At 42.8% G+C, this 20,427-nt stretch overlaps 2 protein-coding genes across 2 annotated transcripts in view; one reads left to right on the top strand and one right to left on the bottom strand.

Moving 5' to 3' along the window:
• Kug (FAT atypical cadherin kugelei) overlaps positions 1 to 20,427 on the top strand; it is a 726,821-nt gene that overhangs the window by 210,260 nt on the left and 496,134 nt on the right. The gene's annotated exons all lie outside the window — the stretch shown is intronic.
• LOC143152583 (uncharacterized) lies at positions 458 to 19,734 on the bottom strand. Its single transcript, XM_076322882.1, has 7 exons — positions 19,567 to 19,734; positions 19,180 to 19,275; positions 18,691 to 19,100; positions 18,400 to 18,561; positions 17,915 to 18,102; positions 4,844 to 17,812; positions 458 to 4,675 (listed from the first exon to the last, which is right to left on the bottom strand). Exons 1-7 carry the CDS (start codon positions 19,732 to 19,734, stop codon positions 708 to 710), a joined length of 17,961 nt encoding a protein of 5,986 aa, XP_076178997.1. The 3' UTR covers positions 458 to 707.

Here is a 20,427-nt window from a genome sequence, read left to right as displayed (position 1 = left end):
ACCGTTCGACGAAGAGAGTGGACGAGATGCAACAGGAGTGAGCGCAACAACGAACGAGTCTCGTGTTACAGGCTCTCGATCGCCGAGCTTCAAAGCGATGCCGCGCGCGTATCGATGCGACAACCACTAATGCAAACTAAAAACTTTTATATTCCTCGTTGTGTCTTCATGAGTGTATTATCAATGGATCGTCGTCCGATGGTCAAACGTAACTGTATACCAGTCGTTTTTCCCTACTCACTCTAGCTATTGCTCGCTTGCTCTTCTTGTTAGCGTTTCTTACACTCTCCCCCAATAAATGTAACCGAGTGAACCTAGCTTCCAGAGGAGACGAGACGGATCAAATTTCGACAACCTCTTCGGATTATTAGAGCCAATACTCGATCGAGTATCAACTCGAAGAAATTGTTTTACAAGTATAGAATGGGTAGGAGCAGTTGTAAATAAAAACAAGGTATTGCTGTACATGCGTATATTTAAATTCATTACAAAGCGTTGTATAGTTGCGTTGTATAGTATTATTTTATACTAGCACCTAAATAAAATGTAGCGTATACAAAATTCTCATAAATATATTTATAATAGTCATTATAAACATTCGTTGTTTATAAGACCAACTAACGTGTTCCTTGGATTCAAGCCGGTCGTCGAGTAAATGTCCATTGCCTAAACGATTTCGTTTCTTCGCATTTCAATCTTGTCTACTTCTAAACTTTCACGCTCGATATCGGTTTCAAACCTCTTAGTCTCCACATCCTTCCATCGCTTGCAAACTTACTTTTTCCAACATCAAATTCTTTTTCGACACTGTCATTATCACTGTGCGAATATTTGACATCTGTCTCACCCGATATCGATGAACTAACATCTACCTGTTTCCGTCCATTAATAGATTTACGTTTCTCATCGCTCAAATGTTTTCGTTCCACCTGTTCCGATTTAACCTTGTCAATTTCTACATCTTCCTTACTACTAAAGGCTTTACGTCTTGCATCGCTCAAATGTTTTCGCTCCTGTTGTTCCGATTTAACTCTGTCAACTTCTAATTGTTTTCTTTCCTTATTCGCTTTACGCCTTTCTTCAATCAAATGACTTCGTTTATCCTGTTCTGATTTCAGTTTGTTAGCTTCCATCTGTTTCCGTTCGTAATTCGCATTATGTCCATTATCGTTTGATTGTTTTTGAAATTCATGCGAAGATGACTTCTTGCTAATCACCGAATGCTGTACATTCTTTACGGCTTTCACTCCGTTACCATAGTCATTATTTTCTTTTTCCTGCACAGATGTTACGGAGCTAACAACAGACTCTTGCTGATCCTTTTCGGCGTTATGCGCTTCATCTTCAATATGGTTATGTTGCTCCTCCTCCGACAACATTTTATCAACTGTAACATACCGACGATCATTTCCGGATTCTTGATGAATCTTTTCGGCTTGAACATTCTCTTCGTTTATGAATGATTGCCCCAGTTCCGCATTACTACTTTTACTTTCCGATTGTTGATACTTCTTTTCGGAATAAACATTTCCACCGCTTGACTGGCTCTGTTCAGTTCTAAAAGATTGACTCTGTTCAACTTCGGATTCTTTCACGTTTCCGCCACGACGACTCTCCTCACTTAATTGTTTGTTACTTTGCGCGGAATTAACATTTTCCTGTTGAGATCGTTGCACTTCCTTCTCAGATTGTATACTCGCTCGATTCGATTTTTGAACATTCACGGATTTACTACTTTCATGTTCGGATTCCTTCGACTTTTGGGCCCGAAGACTCTCCTCCTTTAGACGTTCGCGTTTCTGTTCAGAATGTACGTTCTTCGATTGGGATTCCTGAAGTTCCTTCACCGATTTGCTTTTTTCAGTTTCGGACTCCTTTACCTTTTGGGCCTGAAGGCTCTCCTGACTCACGTGTTTGTTACTTTGCGCAGTATTCAAATTTTCGTGTTCAGAACGTTGAATTTCCTTCTCAGATGCTACGTTGGATTGACTGGATTGCGATTTCTGCACATTTACGGATTTACTACTTGAATGTTCGGATTCCTTCGACTTTTGGGCCCGAAGACTCTCCTCTTTTACACGTTCGCGTTCCTGTTCAGAATGTACGTTCTTCGATTGGGATTCCTGAAGTTCCTTCACCGATTTGCTTTTTTCAGTTTCGGACTCCTTTACCTTTTGGGCCTGAAGGCTCTCCTGACTCACGTGTTTGTTACTTTGCGCAGTATTCAAATTTTCGTGTTCAGAACGTTGAATTTCCTTCTCAGATGCTACGTTGGATTGACTGGATTGCGATTTCTGCACATTTACGGATTTACTACTTGAATGTTCGGATTCCTTCGACTTTTGGGCCCGAAGACTCTCCTCTTTTACACGTTCGCGTTCCTGTTCAGAATGTACGTTCTTCGATTGGGATTCCTGAAGTTCTTTCACCGATTTACTTTTTTCAGTTTCGGACTCCTTTACCTTTTGGGCCTGAAGGCTCTCCTGACTCACGTGTTTGTTACTTTGCGCAGTATTCAAATTTTCGTGTTCAGATCGTTGAACTTCTTTTTCAGATGTTACGCTTGCTTGATTGGATTTTGAATTCTGAACATTCACAGATTTGCTCTTCTCTATTTCGGATTCCTTTACCTTTTGGGCCTGAAGGTTCTCCTGACCTCCGTGTTTGTTACCTGGAGCAGTATTCAACTTTTCGTGTTCAGATCGTTGAATTTCCTTCTCAGATGCTACGTTGGATTGACTGGATTGCGATTTCTGCACATTCACTGATTTCCTACTTTCATGTTCGGATTCCTTTACCTTTTGGGCCTGAAGGTTCTCCTGACCTCCGTGTTTGTTACCTGGAGCAGTATTCAACTTTTCGTGTTCAGATCGTTGAATTTCCTTCTCAGATGCTACGTTGGATTGACTGGATTGCGATTTCTGCACATTCACTGATTTACTACTTTCATGTTCGGATTCCTTTACCTTTTGGGCCTGATGGCTCTCCTGACCTCCGTGTTTGTTACCTGGAGCAGTATTCAACTTTTCGTGTTCAGAACGTTGAATGTCCTTCTCAGATGCTACGTTGGATTGACTGGATTGCGATTTCTGCACATTTACGGATTTACTACTTGCATGTTCGGATTCCTTCGACTTTTGGGCCCGAAGACTCTCCTCCTTTACACGTTCGCGTTCCTGTTCAGAATGTACGTTCTTCGATTGGGATTCCTGAAGTTCTTTCACCGATTTGCTTTTTTCGGTTTCCGACTCCTTTACCTTTTGGGCCTGAAGGCTCTCCTGACCTCCGTGTTTGTTACCTGGAGCCGTATTCAAATTTTCGTGTTCAGAACGTTGAATTTCCTTCTCAGATGCTACTTTGGATTGACTGGATTGCGATTTCTGCACATTCACTGATTTACTACTTTCATGTTCGGATTCCTTTACCTTTTGGGCCTGATGGCTCTCCTGACCTCCGTGTTTGTTACCTGGAGCAGTATTCAACTTTTCGTGTTCAGAACGTTGAATTTCCTTCTCAGATGCTGCGTTGGATTGACTGGATTGCGATTTCTGCACATTCACGGATTTACTACTTGCATGTTCGGATTCCTTCGACTTTTGGGCCCGAAGAGTCTCCTCCTTTACACGTTCGCGTTCCTGTTCAGAATGTACGTTCTTCGATTGGGATTCCTGAAGTTCTTTCACCGATTTGCTTTTTTCGGTTTCCGACTCCTTTACCTTTTGGGCCTGATGGCTCTCCTGACCTCCGTGTTTGTTACCTGGAGCAGTATTCAACTTTTCATGTTCAGAACGTTGAATTTCCTTCTCAGATGCTACGTTGGATTGACTGGATTGCGATTTCTGCACATTCACTGATTTACTACTTTCATGTTCGGATTCCTTTACCTTTTGGGCCTGAAGGTTCTCCTGACCTCCGTGTTTGTTACCTGGAGCAGTATTCAACTTTTCGTGTTCAGATCGTTGAATTTCCTTCTCAGATGCTACGTTGGATTGACTGGATTGCGATTTCTGCACATTTACGGATTTACTACTTGCATGTTCGGATTCCTTCGACTTTTGGGCCCGAAGATTCTCCTCCTTTACACGTTCACGTTCCTGTTCGGAATGTACGTTCTTCGATTGGGATTCCTGAAGTTCTTTCACCGATTTGCTTTTTTCGGTTTCCGACTCCTTTACCTTTTGGGCCTGAAGGCTCTCCTGACCTCCGTGTTTGTTACCTGGAGCCGTATTCAAATTTTCGTGTTCAGAACGTTGAATTTCCTTCTCAGATGCTACTTTGGATTGACTGGATTGCGATTTCTGCACATTCACTGATTTACTACTTTCATGTTCGGATTCCTTTACCTTTTGGGCCTGAAGGCTCTCCTGACCTCCGTGTTTGTTACCTGGAGCAGTATTCAACTTTTCGTGTTCAGAACGTTGAATTTCCTTCTCAGATGCTACGTTGGATTGACTGGATTGCGATTTCTGCACATTCACGGATTTACTACTTGCATGTTCGGATTCCTTCGACTTTTGGGCCCGAAGATTCTCCTCCTTTACACGTTCGCGTTCCTGTTCGGAATGTACGTTCTTCGATTGGGATTCCTGAAGTTCTTTCACCGATTTGCTTTTTTCGGTTTCCGACTCCTTTACCTTTTGGGCCTGAAGGCTCTCCTGACCTCCGTGTTTGTTACCTGGAGCCGTATTCAAATTTTCGTGTTCAGAACGTTGAATTTCCTTCTCAGATGCTACTTTGGATTGACTGGATTGCGATTTCTGCACATTCACTGATTTACTACTTTCATGTTCGGATTCCTTTACCTTTTGGGCCTGAAGGCTCTCCTGACCTCCGTGTTTGTTACCTGGAGCAGTATTCAACTTTTCGTGTTCAGAACGTTGAATTTCCTTCTCAGATGCTACGTTGGATTGACTGGATTGCGATTTCTGCACATTCACGGATTTACTACTTGCATGTTCGGATTCCTTCGACTTTTGGGCCCGAAGATTCTCCTCCTTTACACGTTCGCGTTCCTGTTCGGAATGTACGTTCTTCGATTGGGATTCCTGAAGTTCTTTCACCGATTTGCTTTTTTCGGTTTCCGACTCCTTTACCTTTTGGGCCTGAAGGCTCTCCTGACCTCCGTGTTTGTTACCTGGAGCAGTATTCAACTTTTCGTGTTCAGAACGTTGAATTTCCTTCTCAGATGCTACGTTGGATTGACTGGATTGCGATTTCTGCACATTCACGGATTTACTACTTGCATGTTCGGATTCCTTCGACTTTTGGGCCCGAAGAGTCTCCTCCTTTACACGTTCGCGTTCCTGTTCAGAATGTACGTTCTTCGATTGGGATTGCTGAAGTTCTTTCACCGATTTGCTTTTTTCGGTTTCCGACTCCTTTACCTTTTGGGCCTGATGGCTCTCCTGACCTCCGTGTTTGTTACCTGGAGCAGTATTCAACTTTTCGTGTTCAGAACGTTGAATTTCCTTCTCAGATGCTACGTTGGATTGACTGGATTGCGATTTCTGCACATTCACTGATTTACTACTTTCATGTTCGGATTCCTTTACCTTTTGGGCCTGAAGGTTCTCCTGACCTCCGTGTTTGTTACCTGGAGCAGTATTCAACTTTTCGTGTTCAGATCGTTGAATTTCCTTCTCAGATGCTACGTTGGATTGACTGGATTGCGATTTCTGCACATTTACGGATTTACTACTTGCATGTTCGGATTCCTTCGACTTTTGGGCCCGAAGATTCTCCTCCTTTACACGTTCGCGTTCCTGTTCGGAATGTACGTTCTTCGATTGGGATTCCTGAAGTTCTTTCACCGATTTGCTTTTTTCGGTTTCCGACTCCTTTACCTTTTGGGCCTGAAGGCTCTCCTGACCTCCGTGTTTGTTACCTGGAGCCGTATTCAAATTTTCGTGTTCAGAACGTTGAATTTCCTTCTCAGATGCTACTTTGGATTGACTGGATTGCGATTTCTGCACATTCACTGATTTACTACTTTCATGTTCGGATTCCTTTACCTTTTGGGCCTGAAGGTTCTCCTGACCTCCGTGTTTGTTACCTGGAGCAGTATTCAACTTTTCGTGTTCAGATCGTTGAATTTCCTTCTCAGATGCTACGTTGGATTGACTGGATTGCGATTTCTGCACATTTACGGATTTACTACTTGCATGTTCGGATTCCTTCGACTTTTGGGCCCGAAGATTCTCCTCCTTTACACGTTCGCGTTCCTGTTCGGAATGTACGTTCTTCGATTGGGATTCCTGAAGTTCTTTCACCGATTTGCTTTTTTCGGTTTCCGACTCCTTTACCTTTTGGGCCTGAAGGCTCTCCTGACCTCCGTGTTTGTTACCTGGAGCCGTATTCAAATTTTCGTGTTCAGAACGTTGAATTTCCTTCTCAGATGCTACTTTGGATTGACTGGATTGCGATTTCTGCACATTCACTGATTTACTACTTTCATGTTCGGATTCCTTTACCTTTTGGGCCTGAAGGCTCTCCTGACCTCCGTGTTTGTTACCTGGAGCAGTATTCAACTTTTCGTGTTCAGAACGTTGAATTTCCTTCTCAGATGCTACGTTGGATTGACTGGATTGCGATTTCTGCACATTCACGGATTTACTACTTGCATGTTCGGATTCCTTCGACTTTTGGGCCCGAAGATTCTCCTCCTTTACACGTTCGCGTTCCTGTTCGGAATGTACGTTCTTCGATTGGGATTCCTGAAGTTCTTTCACCGATTTGCTTTTTTCGGTTTCCGACTCCTTTACCTTTTGGGCCTGAAGGCTCTCCTGACCTCCGTGTTTGTTACCTGGAGCAGTATTCAACTTTTCGTGTTCAGAACGTTGAATTTCCTTCTCAGATGCTACGTTGGATTGACTGGATTGCGATTTCTGCACATTCACGGATTTACTACTTGCATGTTCGGATTCCTTCGACTTTTGGGCCCGAAGAGTCTCCTCCTTTACACGTTCGCGTTCCTGTTCAGAATGTACGTTTTTCGATTGGGATTCCTGATGTTCTTTCACCGATTTGGTTTTTTCGGTTTCCGACTCCTTTACCTTTTGGGCCTGAAGGCTCTCCTGACTCACGTGTTTGTTACTTTGCGCAGTATTCAAATTTTCGTGTTCAGATCGTTGAACTTCTTTTTCAGATGTTACGCTTGCTTGATTGGATTTTGAATTCTGAACATTCACGGATTTGCTCTTCTCTATTTCGGATTCCTTTACCTTTTGGGCCTGAAGGTTCTCCTGACCTCCGTGTTTGTTACCTGGAGCAGTATTCAAATTTTCGTGTTCAGAACGTTGAATTTCCTTCTCAGATGCTACTTTTGATTGACTGGATTGCGATTTCTGCACATTCACTGATTTCCTACTTTCATGTTCGGATTCCTTTACCTTTTGGGCCTGAAGGTTCTCCTGACCTCCGTGTTTGTTACCTGGAGCAGTATTCAACTTTTCGTGTTCAGATCGTTGAATTTCCTTCTCAGATGCTACGTTGGATTGACTGGATTGCGATTTCTGCACATTCACTGATTTACTACTTTCATGTTCGGATTCCTTTACCTTTTGGGCCTGAAGGTTCTCCTGACCTCCGTGTTTGTTACCTGGAGCAGTATTCAACTTTTCGTGTTCAGATCGTTGAATTTCCTTCTCAGATGCTACGTTGGATTGACTGGATTGCGATTTCTGCACATTCACGGATTTACTACTTGCATGTTCGGATTCCTTCGACTTTTGGGCCCGAAGATTCTCCTCCTTTACACGTTCGCGTTCCTGTTCGGAATGTACGTTCTTCGATTGGGATTCCTGAAGTTCTTTCACCGATTTGCTTTTTTCGGTTTCCGACTCCTTTACCTTTTGGGCCTGAAGACTCTCCTGACTCACGTGTTTGTTACTTTGCGCAGTATTCAAATTTTCGTGTTCAGATCGTTGAACCTCTTTTTCAGATGTTACGCTTGCTTGATTGGATTTTGAATTCTGAACATTCACGGATTTGCTCTTCTCTATTTCGGATTCCTTTACCTTTTGGGCCTGAAGGTTCTCCTGACCTCCGTGTTTGTTACCTGGAGCAGTATACAAATTTTCGTGTTCAGAACGTTGAATTTCCTTCTCAGATGCTACTTTGGATTGACTGGATTGCGATTTCTGCACATTCACTGATTTACTACTTTCATGTTCGGATTCCTTCGACTTTTGGGCCCGAAGACTCTCCTCCTTTAGACGTTCGCGTTCCTGTTCAGAATGTACGTTCTTCGATTGGGATTCCTGTAGTTCCTTCACCGATTTGCTCTTCTCGGTTTCGGACTCCTTTACCTTTTGGGCCTGAAGGCTCTCCTGACTCACGTGTTTGTTACTTTGTGCAGTATTCAAATTTTCGTGTTCAGATCGTTGAACTTGTTTTTCAGATGTTACGCTTGCTTGATTGGAGTGCGTGTTCTGAACACTCACGGATTTGCTACTTTCAAGTTCGGATTCTTTCGACTTTTGGGCCCGTAGACTCTCCTCCTTTAGACGTTCGCGTTCCTGTTCCGAATGAATATTTTTCGATTGGGATTCTTGAAGTTCCTTCATGGATTTGGCCTTCTCGATTTCTGATTCCTGTATCTTCTGAGATTGAACACTCTCTTGATTCAATTGTTTGCTATTTTGCTCCATTGTTGACTTGGACAAAGACTTATATTGTTCATCATTTTGGAGCCCAGCCTGTTCTGCTTGATTTTGTCCACCTTCTTCGGTTATTGGTTGGCCAGTTACCGCTCGCTGAAGAGTTTTCAGTGCATTAAGTCCATTCGCATATAGGTTTTTCAGGCCATCTTGTACTGTGGCTAGTGTGCTGGACACTGCATTGTTCTGATCATTTTCTGCTTGGACTGTGGTGTCGTGTAAATTTTGTTGTTCACGATTCGAATTGGCGCTGTGTACTTCCGAATTCACTACTTCCTTCGCCGATTTGCTCTTCTCTATTTCGGATTCCTTTACCTTTTGGGCCTGATGGCTCTCCTGACCTCCGTGTTTGTTACCTTGAGCAGTATTCAAATTTTCGTGTTCAGATCGTTTAATTTCCTTCTCAGATGCTACGTTGGATTGACTGGATTGCGATTTCTGCACATTCACTGATTTACTACTTTCATGTTCGGATTCCTTTACCTTTTGGGCCTGAAGGTTTTCCTGACCTCCGTGTTTGTTACCTTGAGCAGTATTCAAATTTTCGTGTTCAGATCGTTTAATTTCCTTCTCAGATGCTACGTTGGATTGACTGGATTGTGATTTCTGCACATTTACGGATTTACTACTTTCATGTTCGGATTCCTTCGACTTTTGGGCCCGAAGACTCTCCTCCTTTAGACGTTCGCGTTCCTGCTCAGAATGTACGTTCTTCGATTGGGATTCCTGAAGTTCCTTCACCGATTTGCTCTTCTCGGCTTCGGACTCCTTTACATTTTGGGCATGAAGGCTCTCCTGACTCACGTGTTTGTTACTTTGCGCAGTATTCACATTTTCGTGTTCAGATCGTCGAATTTCCTTCTCAGATGCCACGTTGGATTGACTGGATTGTGATTTCTGCACATTCACGGATTTACTACTTTCATGTTCGGATTCCTTCGACTTTTGGGCCCGAAGACTCTCTTCCTTTAGACGTTCGCGTTCCTGTTCAGAATGTACGTTCTTCGATTGGGATTCCTGAAGTTCCTTCACCGATTTGCTCTTCTCCGTTTCGGACTCCTTTACCTTTTGTGCCTGAAGGCTCTCCTGACTCACGTGTTTGTTACTTTGCGCAGTATTCACATTTTCGTGTTCAGATCGTCGAATTTCCTTCTCAGATGCTACGTTGGATTGACTGGATTGCGATTTCTGCACATTCACGGATTTACTACTTTCATGTTCGGATTCCTTTACCTTTTGGGCCTGAAGGTTCTCCTGACCTCCGTGTTTGTTACCTTGAGCAGTATTCAAATTTTCGTGTTCAGATCGTTTAATTTCCTTCTCAGATGCTACATTGGATTGACTGGATTTTGATTTCTGCACATTTACGGATTTACTACTTTCATGTTCGGATTCCTTCGACTTTTGGGCCCGAAGACTCTCCTCCTTTAGACGTTCGCGTTCCTGTTCAGAATGTACGTTCTTCGATTGGGATTCCTGAAGTTCCTTCACCGATTTGCTCTTCTCGGTTTCGGACTCCTTTACCTTTTGGGCCTGAAGGCTCTCCTGACTCACGTGTTTGTTACTTTGCGCAGTATTCACATTTTCGTGTTCAGATCGTCGAATTTCCTTCTCAGATGCTACGTTGGATTGACTGGATTGTGATTTCTGCACATTCACGGATTTACTACTTTCATGTTCGGATTCCTTCGACTTGTGGGCCCGAAGACTCTCTTCCTTTAGACGTTCGCGTTCCTGTTCTGAATGTACGTTCTTCGATTGGGACTCCTGTACTTCCTTCACCGATTTGCTCTTCTCGGTTTCCGACTGCTTTACCTTTTGGGCCTGAAGGCTCTCCTGACTCACGTGTTTGTTGCTTTGCGCAGTATTCACATTTTCGTGTTCAGATCGTCGAATTTCCTTCTCAGATGCTACGTTGGATTGACTGGATTGCGATTTCTGCACATTCACGGATTTACTACTTTCATGTTCGGATTCCTTTACCTTTTGGGCCTGAAGGTTTTCCTGACCTCCGTGTTTGTTACCTTGAGCAGTATTCAAATTTTCGTGTTCAGATCGTTTAATTTCCTTCTCAGATGCTACGTTGGATTGACTGGATTGTGATTTCTGCACATTTACGGATTTACTACTTTCATGTTCGGATTCCTTCGACTTTTGGGCCCGAAGACTCTCCTCCTTTAGACGTTCGCGTTCCTGTTCAGAATGTACGTTCTTCGATTGGGATTCCTGAAGTTCCTTCACCGATTTGCTCTTCTCGGTTTCGGACTCCTTTACCTTTTGGGCCTGAAGGCTCTCCTGACTCACGTGTTTGTTACTTTGCGCAGTATTCACATTTTCGTGTTCAGATCGTCGAATTTCCTTCTCAGATGCTACGTTGGATTGACTGGATTGTGATTTCTGCACATTCACGGATTTACTACTTTCATGTTCGGATTCCTTCGACTTGTGGGCCCGAAGACTCTCCTCCTTTAGACGTTCGCGTTCCTGTTCAGAATGTACGTTCTTCGATTGGGATTCCTGAAGTTCCTTCACCGATTTGCTCTTCTCGGTTTCGGACTCCTTTACCTTTTGGGCCTGAAGGCTCTCCTGACTCACGTGTTTGTTACTTTGCGCAGTATTCACATTTTCGTGTTCAGATCGTCGAATTTCCTTCTCAGATGCTACGTTGGATTGACTGGATTGCGATTTCTGCACATTCACGGATTTACTACTTTCATGTTCGGATTCCTTTACCTTTTGGGCCTGAAGGTTCTCCTGACCTCCGTGTTTGTTACCTTGAGCAGTATTCAAATTTTCGTGTTCAGATCGTTTAATTTCCTTCTCAGATGCTACATTGGATTGACTGGATTTTGATTTCTGCACATTTACGGATTTACTACTTTCATGTTCGGATTCCTTCGACTTTTGGGCCCGAAGACTCTCCTCCTTTAGACGTTCGCGTTCCTGTTCAGAATGTACGTTCTTCGATTGGGATTCCTGAAGTTCCTTCACCGATTTGCTCTTCTCGGTTTCGGACTCCTTTACCTTTTGGGCCTGAAGGCTCTCCTGACTCACGTGTTTGTTACTTTGCGCAGTATTCACATTTTCGTGTTCAGATCGTCGAATTTCCTTCTCAGATGCTACGTTGGATTGACTGGATTGCGATTTCTGCACATTCACGGATTTACTACTTTCATGTTCGGATTCCTTTACCTTTTGGGCCTGAAGGTTCTCCTGACCTCCGTGTTTGTTACCTTGAGCAGTATTCAAATTTTCGTGTTCAGATCGTTTAATTTCCTTCTCAGTAGCTACGTTGGATTGACTGGATTGTGATTTCTGCACATTTACGGATTTACTACTTGCATGTTCGGATTCCTTCGACTTTTGGGCCCGAAGACTCTCCTCCTTTAGACGTTCGCGTTCCTGTTCAGAATGTACGTTCTTCGATTGGGATTCCTGAAGTTCCTTCACCGATTTGCTCTTCTCGGTTTCGGACTCCTTTACCTTTTGGGCCTGAAGGCTCTCCTGACTCACGTGTTTGTTACTTTGCGCAGTATTCACATTTTCGTGTTCAGATCGTCGAATTTCCTTCTCAGATGCTAGGTTGGATTGACTGGATTGCGATTTCTGCACATTCACGGATTTACTACTTTCATGTTCGGATTCCTTTACCTTTTGGGCCTGAAGGTTCTCCTGACCTCCGTGTTTGTTACCTTGAGCAGTATTCAAATTTTCGTGTTCAGATCGTTTAATTTCCTTCTCAGATGCTACATTGGATTGACTGGATTTTGATTTCTGCACATTTACGGATTTACTACTTTCATGTTCGGATTCCTTCGACTTTTGGGCCCGAAGACTCTCCTCCTTTAGACGTTCGCGTTCCTGTTCAGAATGTACGTTCTTCGATTGGGATTCCTGAAGTTCCTTCACCGATTTGCTCTTCTCGGTTTCGGACTCCTTTACCTTTTGGGCCTGAAGGCTCTCCTGACTCACGTGTTTGTTACTTTGCGCAGTATTCACATTTTCGTGTTCAGATCGTCGAATTTCCTTCTCAGATGCTACGTTGGATTGACTGGATTGCGATTTCTGCACATTCACGGATTTACTACTTTCATGTTCGGATTCCTTTACCTTTTGGGCCTGAAGGTTCTCCTGACCTCCGTGTTTGTTACCTTGAGCAGTATTCAAATTTTCGTGTTCAGATCGTTTAATTTCCTTCTCAGTAGCTACGTTGGATTGACTGGATTGTGATTTCTGCACATTTACGGATTTACTACTTTCATGTTCGGATTCCTTCGACTTTTGGGCCCGAAGACTCTCCTCCTTTAGACGTTCGCGTTCCTGTTCAGAATGTACGTTCTTCGATTGGGATTCCTGAAGTTCTTTCACCGATTTGCTCTTCTCGGTTTCGGACTCCTTTACCTTTTGGGCCTGAAGGCTCTCCTGACTCACGTGTTTGTTACTTTGCGCAGTATTCACATTTTCGTGTTCAGATCGTCGAATTTCCTTCTCAGATGCTACGTTGGATTTACTGGATTGTGATTTCTGCACATTCACGGATTTACTACTTTCATGTTCGGATTCCTTCGACTTTTGGGCCCGAAGACTCTCTTCCTTTAGACGTTCGCGTTCCTGTTCAGAATGTACGTTCTTCGATTGGGATTCCTGAAGTTCCTTCACCGATTTGCTCTTCTCGGTTTCGGACTCCTTTACCTTTTGAGCCTGAAGGCTCTCCTGACTCACGTGTTTGTTACTTTGCGCAGTATTCACATTTTCGTGTTCAGATCGTCGAATTTCCTTCTCAGATGCTACGTTGGATTGACTGGATTGCGATTTCTGCACATTCACGGATTTACTACTTTCATGTTCGGATTCCTTTACCTTTTGGGCCTGAAGGTTCTCCTGACCTCCGTGTTTGTTACCTTGAGCAGTATTCAAATTTTCGTGTTCAGATCGTTTAATTTCCTTCTCAGATGCTACATTGGATTGACTGGATTTTGATTTCTGCACATTTACGGATTTACTACTTTCATGTTCGGATTCCTTCGACTTTTGGGCCCGAAGACTCTCCTCCTTTAGACGTTCGCGTTCCTGTTCAGAATGTACGTTCTTCGATTGGGATTCCTGAAGTTCCTTCACCGATTTGCTCTTCTCGGTTTCGGACTCCTTTACCTTTTGGGCCTGAAGGCTCTCCTGACTCACGTGTTTGTTACTTTGCGCAGTATTCACATTTTCGTGTTCAGATCGTCGAATTTCCTTCTCAGATGCTACGTTGGATTGACTGGATTGCGATTTCTGCACATTCACGGATTTACTACTTTCATGTTCGGATTCCTTTACCTTTTGGGCCTGAAGGTTCTCCTGACCTCCGTGTTTGTTACCTTGAGCAGTATTCAAATTTTCGTGTTCAGATCGTTTAATTTCCTTCTCAGTAGCTACGTTGGATTGACTGGATTGTGATTTCTGCACATTTACGGATTTACTACTTTCATGTTCGGATTCCTTCGACTTTTGGGCCCGAAGACTCTCCTCCTTTAGACGTTCGCGTTCCTGTTCAGAATGTACGTTCTTCGATTGGGATTCCTGAAGTTCTTTCACCGATTTGCTCTTCTCGGTTTCGGACTCCTTTACCTTTTGGGCCTGAAGGCTCTCCTGACTCACGTGTTTGTTACTTTGCGCAGTATTCACATTTTCGTGTTCAGATCGTCGAATTTCCTTCTCAGATGCTACGTTGGATTTACTGGATTGTGATTTCTGCACATTCACGGATTTACTACTTTCATGTTCGGATTCCTTCGACTTTTGGGCCCGAAGACTCTCTTCCTTTAGACGTTCGCGTTCCTGTTCAGAATGTACGTTCTTCGATTGGGATTCCTGAAGTTCCTTCACCGATTTGCTCTTCTCGGTTTCGGACTCCTTTACCTTTTGAGCCTGAAGGCTCTCCTGACTCACGTGTTTGTTACTTTGCGCAGTATTCACATTTTCGTGTTCAGATCGTCGAATTTCCTTCTCAGATGCTACGTTGGATTGACTGGATTGCGATTTCTGCACATTCACGGATTTACTACTTTCATGTTCGGATTCCTTTACCTTTTGGGCCTGAAGGTTCTCCTGACCTCCGTGTTTGTTACCTTGAGCAGTATTCAAATTTTCGTGTTCAGATCGTTTAATTTCCTTCTCAGATGCTACATTGGATTGACTGGATTTTGATTTCTGCACATTTACGGATTTACTACTTTCATGTTCGGATTCCTTCGACTTTTGGGCCCGAAGACTCTCCTCCTTTAGACGTTCGCGTTCCTGTTCAGAATGTACGTTCTTCGATTGGGATTCCTGAAGTTCCTTCACCGATTTGCTCTTCTCGGTTTCGGACTCCTTTACCTTTTGGGCCTGAAGGCTCTCCTGACTCACGTGTTTGTTACTTTGCGCAGTATTCACATTTTCGTGTTCAGATCGTCGAATTTCCTTCTCAGATGCTACGTTGGATTGACTGGATTGCGATTTCTGCACATTCACGGATTTACTACTTTCATGTTCGGATTCCTTTACCTTTTGGGCCTGAAGGTTCTCCTGACCTCCGTGTTTGTTACCTTGAGCAGTATTCAAATTTTCGTGTTCAGATCGTTTAATTTCCTTCTCAGTAGCTACGTTGGATTGACTGGATTGTGATTTCTGCACATTTACGGATTTACTACTTGCATGTTCGGATTCCTTCGACTTTTGGGCCCGAAGACTCTCCTCCTTTAGACGTTCGCGTTCCTGTTCAGAATGTACGTTCTTCGATTGGGATTCCTGAAGTTCCTTCACCGATTTGCTCTTCTCGGTTTCGGACTCCTTTACCTTTTGGGCCTGAAGGCTCTCCTGACTCACGTGTTTGTTACTTTGCGCAGTATTCACATTTTCGTGTTCAGATCGTCGAATTTCCTTCTCAGATGCTAGGTTGGATTGACTGGATTGCGATTTCTGCACATTCACGGATTTACTACTTTCATGTTCGGATTCCTTTACCTTTTGGGCCTGAAGGTTCTCCTGACCTCCGTGTTTGTTACCTTGAGCAGTATTCAAATTTTCGTGTTCAGATCGTTTAATTTCCTTCTCAGATGCTACATTGGATTGACTGGATTTTGATTTCTGCACATTTACGGATTTACTACTTTCATGTTCGGATTCCTTCGACTTTTGGGCCCGAAGACTCTCCTCCTTTAGACGTTCGCGTTCCTGTTCAGAATGTACGTTCTTCGATTGGGATTCCTGAAGTTCCTTCACCGATTTGCTCTTCTCGGTTTCGGACTCCTTTACCTTTTGGGCCTGAAGGCTCTCCTGACTCACGTGTTTGTTACTTTGCGCAGTATTCACATTTTCGTGTTCAGATCGTCGAATTTCCTTCTCAGATGCTACGTTGGATTGACTGGATTGCGATTTCTGCACATTCACGGATTTACTACTTTCATGTTCGGATTCCTTTACCTTTTGGGCCTGAAGGTTCTCCTGACCTCCGTGTTTGTTACCTTGAGCAGTATTCAAATTTTCGTGTTCAGATCGTTTAATTTCCTTCTCAGATGCTACATTGGATTGACTGGATTTTGATTTCTGCACATTTACGGATTTACTACTTTCATGTTCGGATTCCTTCGACTTTTGGGCCCGAAGACTCTCCTCCTTTAGACGTTCGCGTTCCTGTTCAGAATGTACGTTCTTCGATTGGGATTCCTGTACTTCCTTCACCGATTTGCTCTTCTCGGTTTCGGACTCCTTTACCTTTTGGGCCTGAAGGTTCTCCTGACTCACGTGTTTGTTGCTTTGCGCAGTATTCACATTTTCGTGTTCAGATCGTCGAATTTCCTTCCCAGATGCTACGTTGGATTGACTGGATTGCGATTTCTGCACATTCACGGATTTACTACTTTCATGTTCGGATTCCTTTACCTTTTGGGCCTGAAGGTTTTCCTGACCTCCGTGTTTGTTACCTTGAGCAGTATTCAAATTTTCGTGTTCAGATCGTTTAATTTCCTTCTCAGATGCTACGTTGGATTGACTGGATTGTGATTTCTGCACATTTACGGATTTACTACTTTCATGTTCGGATTCCTTCGACTTTTGGGCCCGAAGACTCTCCTCCTTTAGACGTTCGCGTTCCTGTTCAGAATGTACGTTCTTCGATTGGGATTCCTGAAGTTCCTTCACCGATTTGCTCTTCTCGGTTTCGGACTCCTTTACCTTTTGGGCCTGAAGGCTCTCCTGACTCACGTGTTTGTTACTTTGCGCAGTATTCACATTTTCGTGTTCAGATCGTCGAATTTCCTTCTCAGATGCTACGTTGGATTGACTGGATTGCGATTTCTGCACATTCACGGATTTACTACTTTCATGTTCGGATTCCTTTACCTTTTGGGCCTGAAGGTTCTCCTGACCTCCGTGTTTGTTACCTTGAGCAGTATTCAAATTTTCGTGTTCAGATCGTTTAATTTCTTTCTCAGATGCTACATTGGATTGACTGGATTTTGATTTCTGCACATTTACGGATTTACTACTTTCATGTTCGGATTCCTTCGACTTTTGGGCCCGAAGACTCTCCTCCTTTAGACGTTCGCGTTCCTGTTCAGAATGTACGTTCTTCGATTGGGATTCCTGAAGTTCCTTCACCGATTTGCTCTTCTCGGTTTCGGACTCCTTTACCTTTTGGGCCTGAAGGCTCTCCTGACTCACGTGTTTGTTACTTTGCGCAGTATTCACATTTTCGTGTTCAGATCGTCGAATTTCCTTCTCAGATGCTACGTTGGATTGACTGGATTGCGATTTCTGCACATTCACGGATTTACTACTTTCATGTTCGGATTCCTTCGACTTTTGGGCCCGAAGACTCTCCTCCTTTAGACGTTCGCGTTCCTGTTCAGAATGTACGTTCTTCGATTGGGATTCCTGAAGTTCCTTCACCGATTTGCTCTTCTCGGTTTCGGACTCCTTTACCTTTTGGGCCTGATGGCTCTCCTGGCTCACGTGTTTGTTACTTTGCGCAGTATTCAAATTTTCGTGTTCAGATCGTTGTACTTCTTTTTCAGAAGTTCCGCTTGCTTGATTGGAGTTCGATTTCTGAACATTCACGGATTTGCTCTTCTCTATTTCGGATTCCTTTACCTTTTGGGCCTGATGGCTCTCCTGACCTCCGTGTTTGTTACCTGGAGCAGTATTCAAATTCTCGTTTTCAGATCGTCGAATTTCCTTCTCAGATGCTATGTTGGATTGACTGGATTGTGATTTCTGCACATTCACGGATTTACTACTTTCATGTTCGGATTCCTTCGACTTTTGGGCCCGAAGACTCTCTTCCTTTAGACGTTCGCGTTCCTGTTCTGAATGTACGTTCTTCGATTGGGATTTCTGTACTTCCTTCACCGATTTGCTCTTCTCGGTTTCGGACTCCTTTACCTTTTGGGCCTGAAGGCTCTCCTGACTCACGTGTTTGTTGCTTTGCGCAGTATTCAGATTTTCGTGTTCAGATCGTCGAATTTCCTTCTCAGATGCTATGTTGGATTGACTGGATTGCGATTTCTGCACATTCACGGATTTACTACTTTCATGTTCGGATTCCTTTACCTTTTGGGCCTGAAGGTTTTCCTGACCTCCGTGTTTGTTACCTTGAGCAGTATTCAAATTTTCGTGTTCAGATCGTTTAATTTCCTTCTCAGATGCTACGTTGGATTGACTGGATTGTGATTTCTGCACATTTACGGATTTACTACTTTCATGTTCGGATTCCTTCGACTTTTGGGCCCGAAGACTCTCCTCCTTTAGACGTTCGCGTTCCTGTTCAGAATGTACGTTCTTCGATTGGGATTCCTGAAGTTCCTTCACCGATTTGCTCTTCTCGGTTTCGGACTCCTTTACCTTTTGGGCCTGAAGGCTCTCCTGACTCACGTGTTTGTTACTTTGCGCAGTATTCACATTTTCGTGTTCAGATCGTCGAATTTCCTTCTCAGATGCTACGTTGGATTGACTGGATTGTGATTTCTGCACATTCACGGATTTACTACTTTCATGTTCGGATTCCTTGGACTTTTGGGCCCGAAGACTCTCCTCCCTTAAGCGTTCGCGTTCTTGTTCGGAGTGAATATTTTTTGATTCGGATTCTTTAAGTTTCTGTATTGATTGGTTTTTTTCAATTTCTGATGCTTGTACGTTTTTCGACTGAGTACTCTCCTGATTTATATTCTGGATTTTCTGCTCGGAATTACTTGTTTCAGTTTTTGATCGTTGCTGTTCATTTGAATACTTTTGTTGTGCCTGATCAGATTGCATCATCCGAGCTTCTGTCTGTTCTCGGCTCTTTTCGGCTTCATTTGTTTCGTATGTTTGTGATTGTCCTTGGTCGCATGAGATCTTATTTGTTGATTGTGTTTTTTCCTTGTCGATTGTAGCCTTGTTAACATCCTTAACGTGTCCGGCCGCTTTTTCATTGTTGTGATCCTATAAATATATGTTGCACCAATTGGTAGCTCGCTCTTATTGATTTTTTTTTCGCTATTATTTATTGTTAGTTAGGTACTGAGTTCAGTTTCTTATGAGTGTAGTAATATTTTGTTGTTATAAGGGTAATGTCTGCCTGTTTCTGTTTTATTTTATTTTCGTAGAGTAATGTGTGCTCGAATTGTAGATGTATTTAGTCTCAAATTGTGATAAAATTTGCGATGGAAATTTTCTTTGAATTTGTTTGAAGTTTGATGCTCTCCACTTAAACGGGAAATGCTGAATTTCAGACGGAGATATTAACATGCTTGCTGTATTTGAATATTGATAATGTATCGAATGAATTTTATAAACAGCAGTTTGAAGTATATTTGCTATTCCTGTGTATTGGTACTCTTGTGTGCGGATAAATTGCAAGTTTTCAAGAGGTTGGTATTCTAAAACATGTCATCAATAAGGGACTTACCTTTGCTTTCCGGTGACCAGGAATGACGTAGTTTCCTCGATAACCAGGATAGGGTAAATATTTCATTGCAGTTTGAATTGCCCCGTGTATACTTCCATCTGGTTGAGGCACATGTCGGCCATAGGCCGCCACTACCAGAACGCAAATCAGTAAGACAATGCACTTCATCGTCGCACCGAACGTGTATGCAAAGTTATGTTTAGTGCAGCTCACAAGCCGGCTTATATAGTCAAAAAGGCCACGTGTCATGTAGTTGCAAATAACATAATTGTCATTAGGAAGAGTAATTTCTCAAATATTACCTCGTGTTTCGTTCAACATAGAAAGGTGCATATCGTCGTTAAAATTGACTTACCTAATAGTTTAAACATCTGGATTATAAATTACGATGAAACGTAAGTGTTTTTTGTATCGTTGCAGGAAAGTGCTGTGTGTTAGCTTTACGTGCGCAACGTCCTGTCAAACTGTTTAATTATCGTAACAAATTAATACGCAGGTGTGCACTAAATCTTCATGGATAACAATAATGTTGTACATTGGAAATTGTGTATCTGTTTAACTTGTATATGCTTATTGCTTCTAATATTGTCTTCGACGTTATTAGAATTGGAACAAGTGTTTTTAATAAACGTTTTACACTCTTTCACGGAAGTGGAAGTTGGTAAGTATTTGAATAAGAAATTTAAAATATCGACTTCTTCATTTTTATTTTCTAATGGATAATTATCCATATTAATGAATTTAACATTTCTCGGGGAGTGAAATAAGAGCGAATGGTTGTAATATGTATGCATAGATATGTTATATTTTTATTTTAAATTGTTTTTCATCAAAATTTAGCGTATGGAAAAGCAAGGTTTA

Source organism: Ptiloglossa arizonensis, chromosome 11 (assembly GCF_051014685.1).
Source record: "Ptiloglossa arizonensis isolate GNS036 chromosome 11, iyPtiAriz1_principal, whole genome shotgun sequence".
Lineage (NCBI taxonomy): Eukaryota > Metazoa > Arthropoda > Insecta > Hymenoptera > Colletidae > Ptiloglossa > Ptiloglossa arizonensis.
The sequence above is the reverse complement of the archived record's forward strand: the minus strand, read 5'-3'. Positions and strand labels throughout refer to the sequence as shown.

Coding starts and splice junctions, on each gene's coding strand:
- LOC143152583 (XM_076322882.1), bottom strand. CDS start 19,734: ATGAAGTGCATTGTCTTACTGATTTGCGTTCTGGTAGTGGCGGCCTAT. Junction 19,276..19,566: donor CTGGTCACCGGAAAGCAAAG/GTAAGTCCCTTA, acceptor CTACAATTCGAG/CACACATTACTCTACGAAAA. Junction 18,103..18,399: donor GAGAGTCTTCGGGCCCAAAA/GTCGAAGGAATC, acceptor TACTGCGCAAAG/CAACAAACACGTGAGTCAGG.